The 18,584-nt window shown below is 39.1% G+C and overlaps 1 protein-coding gene across 1 annotated transcript; it reads left to right on the plus strand.

The window, feature by feature from the left end:
- The first annotated feature begins 15,666 nt into the window (after positions 1-15,666).
- On the plus strand, positions 15,667-16,623 carry LOC103981884 (germin-like protein 3-8). The gene has a single exon (XM_009398638.3). It carries the CDS (start codon positions 15,791-15,793, stop codon positions 16,448-16,450), a length of 660 nt encoding a protein of 219 aa, XP_009396913.2. The 5' UTR covers positions 15,667-15,790; the 3' UTR covers positions 16,451-16,623.
- The last annotated feature ends 1,961 nt before the right edge of the window (positions 16,624-18,584 follow it).

Raw genomic sequence — 18,584 nt, forward strand, 5'->3', positions numbered from 1 at the left:
CATCAAATATGTTTCTCAAAAAATATTTTTCACATGATAAGTGCATTTGCTAGATGATTCCATATGTCAAAAATCAATGATGTGAATTAAACTTGATATGACATATGTTTGTTAAGTTTGGAAGAGGATAATGTATCAAGAAAATCCGAAAATGAAATTTGACACTTTCATATATTTGGACAGGGTTTTACTAGAGATATTCAATTACAATCATAAAGGTAAAACATGCTTATTATCATGGAAATTTTTGTATTCAAGCACATAATTTCCAACATGTAATCATGGCAAGTAATTGTGTAAAATCATTATGGCAATCAAGTGATTTGATCATTCAATCAAAAAAGTCCGAAAAATAATTTTAACACGTTTAATCATTCGGACATATTTTTGCCATAGTTTTTCAAATATAATCATGAAGATAAGGCATGCTCATCATCATGGTAGTATGATAGCAAGTTTACAATATACAAGCTAGTAAAATTTGTAACATTTTAAGACACGCAAGCTAGCAATTTTAAGATGTTCAAGAAAACAACTCTTGCTTCCTGGATTATGCAAGTTGCAAGCTAGCAAATTTTGCTTCCTTTGCAATGTTTGAGCTCGCAATTTTGCTTTCAATGCAAAGTGCAAGTTTAGCATGTTTAGCATGTTGAGATAGGCAAGATAGTGATGTTCAAGAAGATAACTTTTGCTTCTTCTTGACTTGTGCAAGCTAGCTATCTCCCCTTTTGTCATTGTCAAAAAGAAGGGAAAAACCCTTTACATCAATTTTTAAATCATGACAAAGGTTAGTATCAATCTCATTTGTGCATCATTATATTTTCAAATTAAAACATGCACATTTTCAAAACATATAAACTCATTATTATATGCATGATTCCAAATCATCATTCATATTATTTCAATAATTGTTTCACTCATCACTATAGCTTATCATGCATAATATGTAAAACCATCTAACATGATATAAACATTTATTTATTTATTTAAATTTTTTTTTAAGCATTCATGATACACATCATACATTATCATAATAAAAAACATATGCATCATTCCAAATCATAAATATTTCAAATCATCGTGGTATTAATTTGTCACATTGCATCCTACCATGCATGATTGAAACTTCTCATTTGCATACATCAAAATAAATTCATGAATATCTCATGCATTCATATCATCACTTGAGGAATATTGAAAAGAAATAATTGGGTGATGAGATAAATATTTCATGAATACAAAGAATACAAGTCACAATCATTGAAGAGAAAAATCATCATTCATTTTCAATTCATTCAATTTGATAAATCAAGATCATGATTTTGATAAAACTCATTTCAAATTTAAATAATCAAAATCATTTTTATGGCTCACAAAATTTATAACATAAATAGATTCATGATTTCATTGATAATATATTTTCCCCCTTTTTAAGTGTTTCATTTTAAGTGGTCGATTTCATGTTAGCATGCCTTTTCATTTATGAAAACATGCATCAATTTTTTTTTTTAAAGACACTGTTATTATCATGAAAATCGATAATCCATAAATATCAAGAATCATCATACATAATTTCAAAAATATATACTCATTAATCATAACTTCAAATTAAACATGATTTCATATACTCAAAATCGAGAAATAACAATGGAAATCAACATGATACACATTATTACTTCTCAACCACATATAACATGATTTCATAAGGTATTTTTAATCAAAATCATTTTGTTTATCATAAACATGCAATTTTCATGATTATTTTCAAAATTACTAGAATGATAAGCATGATTCCTAATTATTTGTATTTTCATTATAAAATTATTAAACATGTAATTTTCAAGAAAATTAAATAAAAAAGAAAAATACTTTATGAAAAGCATCATGTAATTTCAAAGTAAATTAAAGGCATTTTGATTACCTCAGCGTCGAAAGGCGTAAAGGCGTAGTTTGCCACCTCGCCTTTGTTGATTTTCTCCTCGTCTTCGGAGGAGCTCGATTCATCCCAATTTTTGTTCTTCTTCTTGTGTTCAAAGCAAGTAGTTCCGTTCTTTTTACTTTTTAATTTTTGTTTCATTTGTAGTTTAAGTTCACCATCACTTGAGCTTATGCTCGAGTGGTCTTCAAATGTTCTATGTCCTAAATCCTTCCTGTTCTTTGGAAGGTGGTTCTCAAGTTTTTCACGTGCATTACATGTCATTTCATATGTGATCAATGAACCAATTAGTTCTTCAAGTAGAAAAATATTTAAATCTTTTGTTTCTTGTAAAACCATTACTTTTGAATCACACTTCTTAGAAAGAGAACGCAAAATCTTGTTCACAAGTTCCGAATTCAAAAAACATTTGCCAAGAGCTCTTAAACCATTGACGACATCCGTAAAATGGGTGTACATGTCACCAATGGTTTCGCTTGGCTTCATTTGAAAAAGCTTGAAATCATGCAGTAAAATATTAACTTTTGAGTCTTTGACTCTACTAGTTCCCTCGTGCGTGATTTCAAGAGTGCGCTAAATATCGAAAGCCGTTTCGCACAAAGAAACCCGATTGAACTCATTTTTGTCCAAAGCGTAAAATAAGGCATTCATAGCCTTTGCGTTTAAAGAAAAATACTTCTTCTCCAAATCCGACCATTCGTTCATCGGTTTAGAGGGAAGTTGAAAATCGTTTTCAATGATATTCCATAAATCCAGATTCAGAGAAATCAAGAAAACTCTCATTCGAGTTTTCCAATAAGTGTAGTCCAATCCGTTAAAGAACAGTGGACGAAAGACCGAAAAGCCCTCTTGAAAACCATGAAGAGCCATTTCTCTCGGGTGTAAATCCGAAATGAGAAAAACCGGGCTCTAATACCAATTGTTAGGATCAAGAGCACTAAGAGGGGGGGGGGGGTGAATTAGTGCAGCGGAAATCTTTCAGCGATTAAAACTTCGAAAGCTGCATTTGTTCGATAAAAAATGATTTCGATGTAAAAGCCGATTCTAAGATTACTTTAACTTAAGATTAAGCGAGATAACGTTAAAGTAGATCTATGAAGGTAGTTTGCAGTTTATGATGGAAATCAGAATGCAAGCGCAAACTGAAATGCGATGTTCGTACGATGAAACCAGTTTACGTCTAAATGCCGATTCTGAAGATACTGAACTTTGAGATATGTTTTATAAATGCGCAGAAGGCAGTTTGCAGTTATGATTGAAGTCAAAACGTAAACGTAAACTGAAATATGATGCTCATACGAAAAAGCCGATTTACGTCTAAACGCAGATTCGGAAAGCTCTGAACTTAGAAACTCGTTCGTTAAGAGCACAGAGGGCAGTAAGCTATTAAGGAGGTTTGCAGTAAAGATAAAATGCTTAAAGTAAATGCAAACCGAGATTTAGAGTGGTTCGGTCAATCTTGACCTACTCCACTTTTGGCTTCCTCCACCGACGAGGTCACCGACGTCAACTAGAGGCCTTCCTTCAATAGGCGAAGGCCAACCACCCTTTTACAGTTTCACTCCTTTTGACAGGCTTAGGAGACAACCCTTACAGAAATTTTCTCTCCTCTCTTTACAACTCAGAACTTAGAAGAAAAGAGGGAGAAAAACTTTTGGCCTTTACAACAATTTTGAGCTCTAAGAATCACAGAAAAAGATCAAGATTTCGGTGTATATCTGTGTGCTATCTGTGCTGAAAGGGTGGGGTATTTATAGGCCCCAACCCAGTTCAAATTTGGAGCTCAAAACTATCAATTCCCGGAATTCCGGGATCAGGCGGTTGCACCTCCTAACTGGAGCGGTTGCACCGCTTGGTAGAGCTCGAAGACTGAGCCTCTGGGCGGTGCCACCTCTTGTCAGGGGCGGTTGCACCGCCTGCCAGAGCTCGACGACTGAGCTCAGGAGGTGCTACCTCTTGACTGAGGCGGTTGCACCACTTAGCCAGAGCTCGGAGACCGAGCCCAGGCGGTGCAACCTCTGTTAGGGGCGGTTGCACCGCCCAGTCTCGCTCGGAGACTGCCTCCTGGGCGGTGCTACCTCCTACCCTGGCGGTGCTACCTCCTAGCATTATTTCAGGTCCGAATGGGTTGATTCATTCGGCCCAATTTGGGTCTTTCAAGGGTCCGATTGCCCCAAGATTAAGTTAATGGGATCACCTCCCATTTCTAACTTAATCATTGTGCTAACTACGATTATTTCCTAAGACATTTATTGCAACTTGCTCCGGTACGTCAATCGCTTCTTCCGGTGAGCTTCCGGTGAACTTCCGTCGATCATCCAATGAACCCTCGGTGATGCTCCTGCGGACTTCCGGCAAACTCTTGGACTTGCGACGATCCACTTGGCGAGTTCCGACGAGCTTCTTTGGCAAGCTCCTGGACTTCTCGGATTTGTTCCCGTAGAACCTCCGACGACCGTCTGAACTTCCGTAGAACTCTCAAACTCCCAACGTGATCATTGTCTTGACTCCGGCGCAACTCCTGCTGCATGTCTTTCTTCCATCGTAGTTAATCCTGCACACTCAAAACAAAAAACTTCGATTGAGACAATTAATCCTAAGCAATTAACCAAGTTGTCCGGCATGTCATTGGTCCCTCGACGCTTCGTTCGATTCTTTGGCGCATCGTCCTTTCCTGCAGCCTATTGCCCAATCGGCCAGTTGACTCCGCAACTCCGATATCCTTGGCACAATACCCGCTCTTCTTGGCCCGATGCCCGAGTCCACGACCCGAAGCCTTCTATCGATACGTCGACCGATCCACCGGCCCGACGTCCAATATTCTGACATGTTCTTCCGGCACAACATGATTTTCCTGCTTTAATTGTCTCATCCAGATCGAAGCATCCTGCGTTACTCAAAACACATATTAAATCATAAACATATATCAAGTAGTTTCTGTTAGGATCGAGAGCACTAAGAGGGGGGGGGGGGTGAATTAGTGCAGCGGAAATCTTACAGCGATTAAAAACCAAAAGCTGCGTTCGTTCAAAAACTATTATGATGCAAAAGCTAATTCTCAGTTTGTATCTAAGTGCAGTTTGCGTCTAAGCGCAGATTGCGTCTAAGCGCAGTTTTGCGTCTAAGCGCAGTTTACGTCTAAACTCAGATTTACGTCTAAACGCAGTTTTACGTCTAAACGCAGATTTACGTCTAAACGCAGATTTACGTCTAAACGCAGATTTACGTCTAAACGCAATTTTACGTCTAAACGCAGATTTACGTCTAAACTCAGATTTACGTCTAAACTCAGATTTACGTCTAAACGTAGATTTACGTCTAAACGCAGTTTTACGTCTAGACGCAGATTTACGTCTAAACTTTGAAACTCGTTTTTATACTCGCAGAAGGCAGTATGCAGTTGAAATCAAGACGTAAACGTGAACTGAGATCTGATGATTGTGCGAGGAAAGCCGATTTACGTCTGAATGCAGTTTTACGTCTAAATGTTGAAACTCGTTCGTAAAATTGTAGAGGACAGTTTGCAGTTATCAATAGGATCAAAATGTAAGTGTAAACTGCAAAGAAGCTCGTTCGTAAAAGCACGGAAGACAATTCTGCAGAATCAAACGTAAACGTAAACTGTAATGTATGAAAATATGAATTTACGTCTGAATGCAGATTCGGAAGAACAGCACTTAGAACTTGTTCGTGAAAGCGCAGAGAGCAGTAGTAATGAAGGAGGTTTGCAGTAATGATAAAGTGCTCGAGAATAAACGCAAACCTGAGATTTAGAGTGGTTCGGTCAGCCTTGACCTACTCCACTTTTGGCTTCCTCCACCGACGAGGTTGCCGACGTCAACTAGGGGCCTTCCTTCAATAGGCGAAGGCCAAACTGCCCTTTTACAATTTCTCTCCTTTTGACAGGCTCAGGAGACAACCTTTACAGACCTTTCTCTCATCACTTTACAACTGAAAACTTGAAGAACAGAAGGAGGAGACTTAAAGGCTTTACAACACTTTTGAGCTCTTAGAATCACAGAAAAGATCAAGATTTCGGTGTAGGTCTGTATCTTTTCAGTGCTGAATGGGTGGGGTATTTATAGGCCCCAACCCAATTCAAATTTCGAGCTCAAAACGATCAAATCCCGGAATTTCGGGATCAGGCGGTTGCACCTCTTGACTGGAGAGGTTGCACCGCCTGGCAGAGCTCGAAGACTGAGCTCAGGCGGATGCACCTCTCTGTCAGGGGTGGTTGCACCTTTCTGCCAGAGCTCAAAGACCGAGCTCAGGCGGTGCATCTCCTGTCCAGAGATGTTGCACCTCTCTGCCAGAGCTCGAAGACCGAGCTCGGTGGTTGCACCTCTTGGCAGAGCTCGGAACTTGAGCTCTGGCGGTGCTACCTCTTGACAGAGGAGGTTGCACCGCCCAGTCTCGCTTGGAGACTGAGCCCTGGGCGGTTGCACCGCCTGGCTGGAGCGGTTGCACCGCCCAGTCTCGCTGGGAGACTTAGCCTGGGCGGTTGCACCGCCTGGCTGGAGCGGTTGCACCGCCCAGTCTCGCTGGGAGACTTAGCCTGGGCGGTGCTACCTCCCTGCCTGGGCGGTTGCACCTCCCACAGCTACTTGGGTTCGAATGGGTGAACCATTCGACCCAACTTGAGTTCTTCAGGGGCCCAATTGCCCCAGGATTAAGCTAATGGGATCACCTCCCATTTCTAACTTAATCACCGTGCTAACTACGATTAAATCTAAGACAATTTCTGCAGCTTTGCTTCGGTACGTCAATCGCTTCTTCCGGCGAGTTTCCGGCGAACTTCCGTCGATCATCCGATGAACCCTCGGTGATGCTCCTGCGGACTTCCGGCAAACTCCTGGACTTTGCGAAGATCCACTTGGCAAGTTCCGACGAGCTTCGCTTGGCAAGCTTCTGGACTTCTCGGATCTGTTCTCGCAGAACCTCCGACGACCGTCCGTACTTCCGTCGAACTCTCGAACTTCCAACGTGATCATGAACTTGACTCCGACGCAACTCCTGCTGCTTGTCTATCTTTCATCGTAGTTAATCCTGCACAACAAAACAAAACTTCGATCGAGACAATTAATCCTAAGCAATTAACCAAGTTGTCCGACATGTCATTGGTCCCTCGACGCTTCGTCCGATTCTTCGGCGCATCGTCCTCTTCTGCAGCTTATTGCCCAATCGGCCAGTCGACTCCGCAACTCCGATATCCTTGGCACAATACCCGCTGTTCTTGGCCCGATGCCCGAGTCCACAGCCCGAAGCCTTCTGTCGATACGTCGACCGATCCACCGGCCCGACGTCCAATCTTCTGACATGTTCCTTCGGCACAACATGATTTTCCTGCTTTAATTGTCTCATCCTGATCGAAGCATCCTGCGTCACTCAAAACGCAGATTAAATCATAAACATATATCAAGTAGTTTCATCATCAAAATACGAGATTCAACAATCTCCCCCTTTTTGATGATGACAACCACTTGATGACGGAGTTAAACTTAACTCCCGGAGTTTAAACAAACTCCCCCTATCAATATGCCATATTGATAGAACCTTGAATTCAAACTGAATTCAAGTCGTTGCAATATTCATCATGAATACTTGCAACACGTCAACATGAACATATGCATAAACTTATGCATCACATGTCATGTCATCAACATACTTTCATCAACATACTTCTCCCCCTTTGTCATCAACAAAAAGGAGAAGTATCACAATCAAGTGTTGGTGTGTGATATTGGTTCAACTCTTTGCATGAAAATCATAATATCAAGTTTTATCATCATGCAATCTTGGAGCTAGAAGATTTAGCAAGTGTTACATCATGCTTAGAACATTCATGCTATCAAGTTTTAGATATGCAAGTTTTATAGTATATAAGATAGCACTTTTGGTAATGTTCAAGATAGCAAGTTCTATATTATGCAAGCTAGCAAATTAGAGATGTTCAAGAAGGCAACTCTTGCTTCTTGAAAATTTTGCTCATTTTGCTAGATGCGCAAGTTAGCATTTTTGCCTCTTGAGATAGGCAAGATCGCACATTTTCTTCTTTTGAGATAGCAACTTTTTGCTTCTCTTTAGACCAACAAGCTAGCAATTTTTATGATATACAAGTTTCACAATATATAAGCTAGCAAAAAATTTCGAAAGCAAATGCAAGATAGCTTTCTTGTGTAAGCTCATGATTCTTGCTTCCTATTGCAATGTGCAAATTGCAAGTTTTGCTTCTTGAGATATTCAAGATAGTGATGTTCAAGAAGACAATTTTTCTTCTTTGAAATAAGCAAGTTAGCAATCTTTGCTACTTAAAATAGGCAAGCTAGCAATCAAGTTTTTGCATCTTCTTGACTTGTACAAGCTAGCTATCTCCCCCTTTGTCATTGTAAAAAAGAAAGAGAGAATACGGTTTTGTAGATCTTTTTTTTTTTTACAACGATTTCAAAATCATGACAAAGGATGAATAATCAAGTTATGAATGTCAAGACAATTTTTCATCATGAATATTTTATCATTACATGCATCATTATCATAAGTTGAAGTATTACATGCATGATATCATATCACTATTCATAATTACATTAATGTTTCAATATAACAATTTCTTCTCAAAATGTGTAACTTGGCACTCATAGCATTTTAAATCATGATTTACATCATATGCAATACATCACATCATAATTAGAAAGCACAAGTATTGCATGCATAATTGTACATCATAAATGTTTCATATCATGATGGTATCAATTTTGTCAAATTATATCCTACCATGCATGATCAAAACTTCTCCCCATTTTATCATTGAAAACAAGAAGAAAGTAGGGGGAAGAGCATAAAAGTGTTAAATATTTCAATCATTTCAAGGCATTTATATCATAGATCAAGTCATGATTCGTAATTCATCATAAAGCAGATTAGTTTTCAATCATCACATAAGGCATTTAAGGAATTTTTGAAACATAGGAGAATGATTAAATTAAGCATACAATGTTTCAATCCATTTTAAGTCATGAATATCAATGTTTTCATATTGTGAGTATCAATTCATGACTACCACAAGATATTATTTGTGACTTCAATTTTGCAAGATCAAGATTATGATTTAGATAAAACTTATTCAAATTAAATCATTAACTTGAAGTTCATAATCAAGTCATTAAAATTAATTTCGAGATTCATAAAATATCATGAAATCATTAATCTCGATCAAATGGGAAAAGCATTTTTTAAGAGATTCTTTTTCATCTAAGCATGCCTTAGTCTTTATATGCCAAATTAAGATAAGCATAAGGCAAAGAAATCTTGTATTATAAGATATATGATATCAAGGCTTATGATTCATTTGAAAAGATATAGTAAAAGGAGCAACTTGAAACATTCTTATCAAAGATCACATTTTAAAATATTCCAAGTTTCAAGATATCAAAATGACACTTCATTGAATTGCATTTCATTTGAAAAACTCCTTTTTGATAAATGTAGGGAGCATAATGAACGATCTTGATTTATAAAGAGCTTCATGTTATCAAGATCATGATTTTAATAATTATTCTCTTTAGCAAAGAATCACAAAAGCACTTTATTTTTGCATAAGAAATCATATTGTGTTATGATTTATAAATTCTTTTTCTGCACACGAATCATAGGAGATATGAATGTGAAACAAATCTTTGCAAGCAAAAACACTACCATTCATATTTCAAGATGGAGTTTATAAGCATGAATCATTTTATCAAATCCATTTTAGAAAAATATTTTTCATAAGTGTATGAGAAAATCCGATTGTTAGGATACCAATTGTTAACTGAATCCGAAAATGAAATTAACACTTTCATATATTCAAACATGATTTTTGCTATAGATCTTGAAGTTAAGTCAAGAAGATCAAACAAGCTCATGATCATGGATAACTTAAAATCACATGCATAAAATTGTTAATAACCATTTCATATTACATCTTTATGCATTACTTTAAATCAAACGTGATTTCATTCAACAATGTTAATCAAACATGATACACATTATTACTTCTTAACCATGATCAAAATCATTTTGTTTGTTTATCATAATATTATTTTTGAAATTATCAGCATGATCATAATTTCTGTATTTTTATTTTTAAACATGTAATTTTCAAGAAAATTAATTCTAAACTAAAAAAGAAAATATATCATGAAAGCATCAAGTAATTTCAAAATAAACCAAAGGCATTTTAATTACCTCAACATCGTAGGCTGGTAAGGCGTATTTTGTCGCCTCGCTTTTGTTGACTTTCTCGTCTTCAGATGAGCTCGATTCATCCCAATTTTTGTTCTTCTTCTTGCGTTTAAAGCAAGTAGTTCCATTCTTTTTGCTTTTTAATTTTCGTTTCATTTTAAGTTCACCATCACTTGAGCTTATGCTCGAGTGGTCTTCAAATGTTCTATGTCCCAAATCCTTCCTGTTCTTTGGAAGGTTGGTTTGTTCATCATTGTCCTCATCACTTGAGTCATCGCTCAAGTGGCATTCATTTGTCCAGAGTTTCAAATCCTTCCTGTTCTTTGGAAGGTGGTTCTCAAGTTCTTCACGTGCATTGCACGTCATTTCATATGTGATCAATGAACCAATTAGTTCTTCAAGTGGAAAATGGTTCAAGTTTTTCGATTCTTGAATAGCAGTTACTTTTGAATCCCAAGTTTTAGAAAGTGAGCGCAAAACTTTGTTAACGAGTTCAAAATCCGAAAAGCTTTTACCAAGTGATTTTAAACCATTGACGACATCCGTAAAACGGGTGTACATGTCAACAACGGTTTCGCTTGGTTTCATATGAAAAAGCTTGAAATCAAGCAATAGAATATTAACTTTCGAGTCTTTGACTCTACTAGTTCCCTCGTGCGTGATTTCAAGAGTGCGCCAAATATCGAAAGCCGTTTCACACGTAGAAATCCGATTGAACTCATTTTTGTCCAATGCGCAAAATAAGGCATTCATAGCCTTTGCGTTTAAAGAAAAATTCTTCTTCTCCAAAACCGACCATTCGTTCATCGGTTTGGAGGGAAGTTGAAAACCGTTTTCAATGATATTCCATAAATCCAGATTTAGAGAAATTAAGAAAACTCTCATTCGAGTTTTCCAATAAGTGTAGTCCAATCCGTTAAAGAACGGTGGACGAAAGACCGAACAGCCCTCTTGAAAAGTCATTTCTCTCGGGTGTAAATCCGAAATGAGAAATACCCCGCTCTGATACCAATTGTTAGGATCGAGAGCACTAAGAGGGGGGGGGGGGGTGAATTAGTGCAGCGGAAATCTTACAACGATTAAAAACCAAAAGCTGCGTTCGTTCAAAAACTATTATGATGCAAAAGCTAATTCTCAGTTTGTATCTAAGTGCAGTTTGCGTCTAAGCGCAGATTGCGTCTAAGCGCAGTTTTGCGTCTAAGCGCAGTTTACGTCTAAACTCAGATTTACGTCTAAACGTAGTTTTACGTCTAAACGCAGATTTATGTCTAAACGCAGATTTACGTCTAAACGCAGTTTTACATCTAAACGCAGATTTACGTCTAAACTCAGATTTACGTCTAAACTCAGATTTACGTCTAAACGCAGATTTACGTCTAAACGCAGTTTTACGTCTAGACGCAGATTTACGTCTAAACTTTGAAACTCGTTTGTATACTCGCAGAAGGCAGTATGCAGTTGAAATCAAGACGTAAACGTGAACTGAGATCTGATGATTGTGCGAGGAAAGCCGATTTACGTCTGAATGCAGTTTTACGTCTAAATGTTGAAACTCGTTCGTAAAATTGTAGAGGACAGTTTGCAGTTATCAATAGGATCAAAATGTAAGTGTAAACTGCAAAGAAGCTCGTTCGTAAAAGCACGGAAGACAGTTCTGCAGAATCAAACGTAAACGTAAACTGTAATGTATGAAAATACGAATTTACGTCTGAATGCAGATTCGGAAGAACAGCACTTAGAACTTGTTCGTGAAAGCGCAGAGAGTAGTAGTAATGAAGGAGGTTTGCATTAATGATAAAATGCTCGAGAATAAACGCAAACCAGAGATTTAGAGTGGTTCGGTCAGCCTTGACCTACTCCACTTTTGGCTTCCTCCACCGACGAGGTTGCCGACGTCAACTAGGGGCCTTCCTTCAATAGGCGAAGGCCAAACTGCCCTTTTACAATTTCTCTCCTTTTGACAGGCTCAGGAGACAACCTTTACAGACCTTTCTCTCCTCACTTTACAACTGAAAACTTGAAGAACAGAAGGAGGAGACTTAAAGGCTTTACAACACTTTTGAGCTCTTAGAATCACAGAAAAGATCAAGATTTCGGTGTAGGTCTGTATCTTTTCAGTGCTGAATGGGTGGGGTATTTATAGGCCCCAACCCAATTCAAATTTCGAGCTCAAAACGATCAAATCCCGGAATTCCGGGATCAGGCGGTTGCACCTCTTGACTGGAGAGGTTGCACCGCCTGGCAGAGCTCGAAGACTGAGCTCAGGCGGATGCACCTCTCTGTCAGGGGTGGTTGCACCTTTCTGCCAGAGCTCGAAGACCGAGCTCAGGCGGTGCATCTCCTGTCCAGAGATGTTGCACCTCTCTGCCAGAGCTCGAAGACCGAGCTCGGTGGTTGCACCTCTTGGCAGAGCTCGGAACTTGAGCTCTGGCGGTGCTACCTCTTGACAGAGGAGGTTGCACCGCCCAGTCTCGCTTGGAGACTGAGCCCTGGGCGGTTGCACCGCCTGGCTGGAGCGGTTGCACCGCCCAGTCTCGCTGGGAGACTTAGCCTGGGCGGTGCTACCTCCCTGCCTGGGCGGTTGCACCTCCCACAGCTACTTGGGTTCGAATGGGTTGAACCATTCGACCAAACTTGAGTTCTTCAGGGGCCCAATTGCCCCAGGATTAAGCTAATGGGATCACCTCCCATTTCTAACTTAATCACCGTGCTAACTACGATTAAATCTAAGACAATTTCTGCAGCTTTGCTTCGGTACGTCAATCGCTTCTTCCGGCGAGTTTCCGGCGAACTTCCGTCGATCATCCGATGAACCCTCGGTGATGCTCCTGCGGACTTCCGGCAAACTCCTGGACTTTGCGAAGATCCACTTGGCAAGTTCCGACGAGCTTCGCTTGGCAAGCTTCTGGACTTCTCGGATCTGTTCTCGCAGAACCTCCGACGACCGTCCGTACTTCCGTCGAACTCTCGAACTTCCAACGTGATCATGAACTTGACTCCGACGCAACTCCTGCTGCTTGTCTATCTTTCATCGTAGTTAATCCTGCACAACAAAACAAAACTTCGATCGAGACAATTAATCCTAAGCAATTAACCAAGTTGTCCGACATGTCATTGGTCCCTCGACGCTTCGTCCGATTCTTCGGCGCATCGTCCTCTTCTGCAGCTTATTGCCCAATCGGCCAGTCGACTCCGCAACTTCGATATCCTTGGCACAATACCCGCTGTTCTTGGCCCGATGCCCGAGTCCACGGCCCGAAGCCTTCTGTCGATACGTCGACCGATCCGCCGGCCCGACGTCCAATCTTCTGACATGTTCCTTCGGCACAACATGATTTTCCTGCTTTAATTGTCTCATCCTGATCGATGCATCCTGCGTCACTCAAAACGCAGATTAAATCATAAACATATATCAAGTATTTTCATTATCAAAATACGAGATTCAACAGTTTCATCATCAAAATATGAGATTCAACAAAAATAAGATGGAGGTATCTAAGAGATTACCTTGATGTCTAGGGTTTAATCCCATTAAACCTTATTTTAAGTTTCTTTTTTTATTAATATAATTATATGGTTTTAACAATTTTAATCGAGTTTAATTTGGTTTGACAAAAATAAAATTTGTTAATCTAAACTCATCACTCAATCTCATTTATGTATTTCAATATTTTTAGTATAATATTTCTCTTTGATTTATATTTTTATTTAAATTTTTATTACTCTATCCATAAGCTTATTATCCTTCGTATATACAAGATTAAAAACTTAAACTTCCATACTTCAGTAATATTCAAACTCATTCTAAGTCTTCAGATTTATTTAAGATAAATTATAATTTAATCATCACTTTTAGTCAATATATATATATGCTTACTATTATAACTTAACTTAAGCTCGTATTCAAGTCTCCTAATATACTTTATTCTATTATACTAAAGGGCCATATCTTTTTTGCTATAAAATATGTTTGAAATAAATATTAATTTTTAAATATGCTCGACCAATATTTTGTAAAATACTGAAAATAATATTTTTTGAAAGTTTGTGCTTTATAAGTTAAAAATATAAATATATCATTTATCATATTAATGAAACATAGATATCATAATTTATATCAGAGATTAATATATATAATTTATACTTCTATTAATATGATAATTATAATTTAATATATATGAGTGAAACATCTTTTTTCTCTCACAATCTTTGTTTATTATTTACTTGTGAAATTTCTGGGCATCACACAAGCGATGTATGCCACACGTGCTCATCAAACTTTTTAGATCCAATAGTTCAAACTCAAAATGAGGAAAAAAAAAAAGGGGTACCGAAGTAAGGTTAACTCCAATCATGGGATTGCGCTCTTTCCTTACTGTTGTTGTTTATGTGATCGATTACAAAATATGTATATATATAAGCTTATCGGAAACTTGTGCATTGTATTAATTTTGTAATTTTTTTTGAATTAAGCTTTCAGCTCGGCTTTTTTATGTCTGTACATTATTTACAACAACTGGTTCATTTAGGAGTATCTAATTATTAACAATTGATAGAATTTTTTTTTTGAATTACCTGTTTTATGTTTCTGTCGTAAGACGGGTTCTTAACTCGTTTTATTCGAGAATGATTTGGATAAGATTCTAAAGAGGTTGATTATCTAAAATTAGAAAATAGAGTATGCATTTGAAGAAGTAATATCACATATAAGAATATCTAATAATTATTCTTATCTTCTATTTTTTTCATCACTACTAAGGGAACCCTAATCTCGTACCGTCCGAAAGAATTGAATCCATTTTGGATAATCTGGAACTCAAGTTATTAGGAGTTTGGTAACGTGCTCGATGATCGAATGTCGCGGTGGATGCTAGTCTTATTGCCACGTTGATCGTAGCTCTTGTTTGACTTGTGTTGCCCACAAAACACTGCATTTATTTCCATGTTGATCGTTTGACCTTTTGACTTGTTCTTACTTAATCAAAAGTCTGTTGTACGAAAGTTACATCCAACTTATTTGTACTACATATATAAGAACGTGACTCAAATAATTAATGCAATATTAATATAGTAAAAGTTACAAAGCATTTTTGACTGAATAAAAACATATGCATATAAAATGGATCTGACCAAGTCAGGTGGATAATTCATACCTTTCCTATCAAGATATCATGGACCTACCTAATCAAAATAATTAACATTTAATTATATTACTTAATTGCAAAGTTAGGATGGAGTAAATGAATGGGTCGACCTGGAATAAGTCCCCACACTCTTGGTGGAAGCCAAGAGGGTTGCCCGAGTCTGCTAGCTTGACTTGTATAAATATTAGTAAACCTTCGAGTTACCAGGAAATAGACACAGCATACTTTTCCTGCGTTCCCAGTGATTTATTTGGTCTCCAATATGAAGAGAGCGACACACAATACTTTTCGTGCTTTGCTTGCGGCAATATATATATATATATTCTATTCAACAGTTCAATGCTTTCTTCGAAGATCAATTCCTATATCCAACATATTCTCGCTATTGTTTGCGTCAAAGGGAGAAGGCGTTGAATGATTCAGAACACGAAGAAATATATAAACGATACAGACTTCACCCTCTCTCACACCACCATTGATATCACAAGCAGCCATGGAGTCGCACTACACGAAGAGACCATTCCTCCTCTTCCTCTCCTTCACCGTCCTCCTCGTGTTGATCCGCGCTGACCCTGATCCTCTCCAGGACTTCTGCGTCGCCGACCTCGGAGCTACTGTGGTCGTCAATGGGTTCCCGTGCAAGCCCGCGTCCGGAGTCACGTCCGACGACTTCTTCTTCGCCGGACTGTCCAGGGAGGGCAACACCGGCAATATCTTCGGGTCCAACGTGACCAACGCCAACGTGCTCAGCTTCCCGGGGCTCAACACCCTCGGCGTCTCCATGAACCGCGTCGACGTCGCCCCCGGTGGCACCAACCCGCCCCACAGCCACCCGAGGGCCACCGAGCTCATCATCCTCCTCAAGGGCCGGCTGCTGGTGGGGTTCATCAGCACCAGTAACCAGTTCTTCTCCAAGGTCTTGAATCCCGGCGAGATGTTCGTGGTGCCCAAGGGGCTTATCCACTTCCAGTACAACGTCGGCAAGGAGAAGGCGCTCGCCATCACCACCTTCGACAGCCAGCTCCCCGGAGTAGTGATCGCCTCCACCACCCTGTTCGCATCGAATCCGGCGATTCCCGACGATGTGCTGGCCAAAGCTTTTCAGGTGGACGCGAAGGTCGTCGCTCTCATCAAGTCCAAGTTTGAGAGATAAAGGCACCAGTGGTTTTAATGGATTAAACTGTGGTGATTGAAATGACTCAAACGTGTGGTTCCTATAATTCCTTCCATGCAAGAATATACTACTGTATGGTTTGTTTATTATGGAGAATAACGAGGAATTGATATAATTCCGCTTTTAGACTATACAATAATCCATTTTCCATAGGTGTTCTATTGGGAAGAAACCAGTCATCAGACATTAAGGTTCACATTACAATTTGGTGGAACCATCCCACGAGTAAGAAAGCCCACTACAACTTGCTCTTAGGTATGTGAGACCATTTCAAAACCCAAGCCTCTGAACTTAAAACGAAAATATCACCATACAAATTACGTAATTGTCAAGGAGATCTCTCTTGTTAATTATATTTTTTTATATCTGAACATATAACCAAATATTTTAAAGTCCTATTTTGGCCCTCACAAACTCTTCCCTTAACCCATACTTCTATTTGTTCCGGACCATTGACTTTGTGTGTACCAACACCAGTAGTAATCAAGCTGCCATGTCCATTTCAAATGCAATAACCTACACCAGTAAAAAAAAAAAAAAAAAAAAATGGAAAAGAGACATCACAATTAATGATGATAATTATTGCAGGTCGAATTTTCTCAACTCCCTCTAATTTCATCTCCTCATGCCCCTTAGGGTTGTTGGTGGTTCCACACTCTTGCTCACAAGAGAGAACCTTAGCTTTAATAATGTTAGGTGTTGCATGGTGGTTGTTATGCATGATCTTATTTCATAAAGCATTGGCAATTAAGGATCTTAAACACCGTTTAGAATTAGTTTCTAAGGTTCTCACCCTCATCAAACCAGAACCTATGGCCCAATCCTTAGAAAACTCAAACTGTACATTAAGTTTTTCTTGGATGATAGACTAAAGTTCCAAGGAAAATCGATACTCAAAGAAAACATGCTCATAATCATCCTTTCCAACCTGAAAAACTGGACAAGCACTAGGATAACAATGCACACGAAGTGGGTTAAAGCCGAACCCCTAGCATCCATCACCGAGAAACAAGTTCAGGGCTTCACATGGAAGAACGTCATTACTCGGTTCGGAATCTCGAGAACTATCATCAACGACAATGGAACTCAATTCAACAACACTAAATTCAAGGCCTATTGCTAGTCATATGGGATACAATGGAAGTTTAGCTCGGTCGCACACTCCTAAACCAACGGCTAGGTTAAAGTAATGAATCGGGAAATCCTGGAAGGCATTAAGAAGAGGGTCTCGGGCGTGTGCGGGGCCTGGGTGGATGAGCTCCCTAGTGTCCTGTGGGCAATGCAAACAACCCCCAAGACCACCTTGGGGGAGTCTCCATTCAGTCTAGCGTTCGAGATCGAAGCAGTCCTTCCGTCCAAAATGATGTTCCCGACCTTGCACACCATCGCCTACAAACAAGACAACTCCGAGGAGGGCCTACGGGCGAACCTAGATCTCCTTGAAGAGAGAAGAGCCAAGGCGCACCTACGCACCCTGACATACAAAAAGGCTACAGCTCGAATCTACAACCATAAAGTGCTAGTCATAAGTGCCCAGCAAGCCAATCACGTGAGTGATGACACGTGTGACTTAATATAGAATCTTTTTACTTATTATATTTTGGCATATATCACTTTATAACTATTGCATAAATGCATACATATATTGTGATGTCATTGGATTTGTGCAATGGGAATCGGATCGTGATGAGATCACGATAGTGAGATCGATTCACCTTTAAACACATATCCTAAATAATCCTGGTCATAGGTTACTCGAGAGGGATATCGTGATAACCGGACAGACTGGTGTGCTGTATACCTGTCCATATGATGGATGCAGCTGGTCTCATAGCTGCTTGTGTAGGGACACTAGGGATACAATACAAGTGCTCATTGGAGAATGAGTTCACTGATTGATCCGCTTACGGAATGCTGGATGGTTGATGATGCCTTATTGTCAGACATCGATTCCGTAGTCCTAGTGGTGTATCTGGTCCTTAGACTTGAGACACCAAGGATGTCCTGTATGAGTACTCCACTCTTTGATACCAGACTTATAGGTTTGGCTTTCCCAGATCTAGTACAGCTGGTCATTGGGAGTGGTAGTCGACCTTACAAGGGCTATTGAGTG

Source organism: Musa acuminata, chromosome BXJ3-4 (genome assembly GCF_036884655.1).
Source record: "Musa acuminata AAA Group cultivar baxijiao chromosome BXJ3-4, Cavendish_Baxijiao_AAA, whole genome shotgun sequence".
Classification (NCBI taxonomy): Eukaryota; Viridiplantae; Streptophyta; class Magnoliopsida; order Zingiberales; family Musaceae; genus Musa; species Musa acuminata.

What these genes read in the sequence shown, in the direction of transcription:
- LOC103981884 (XM_009398638.3), top strand. Translation starts at nt 15,791, where the DNA reads ATGGAGTCGCACTACACGAAGAGACCATTCCTCCTCTTCCTCTCCTTC.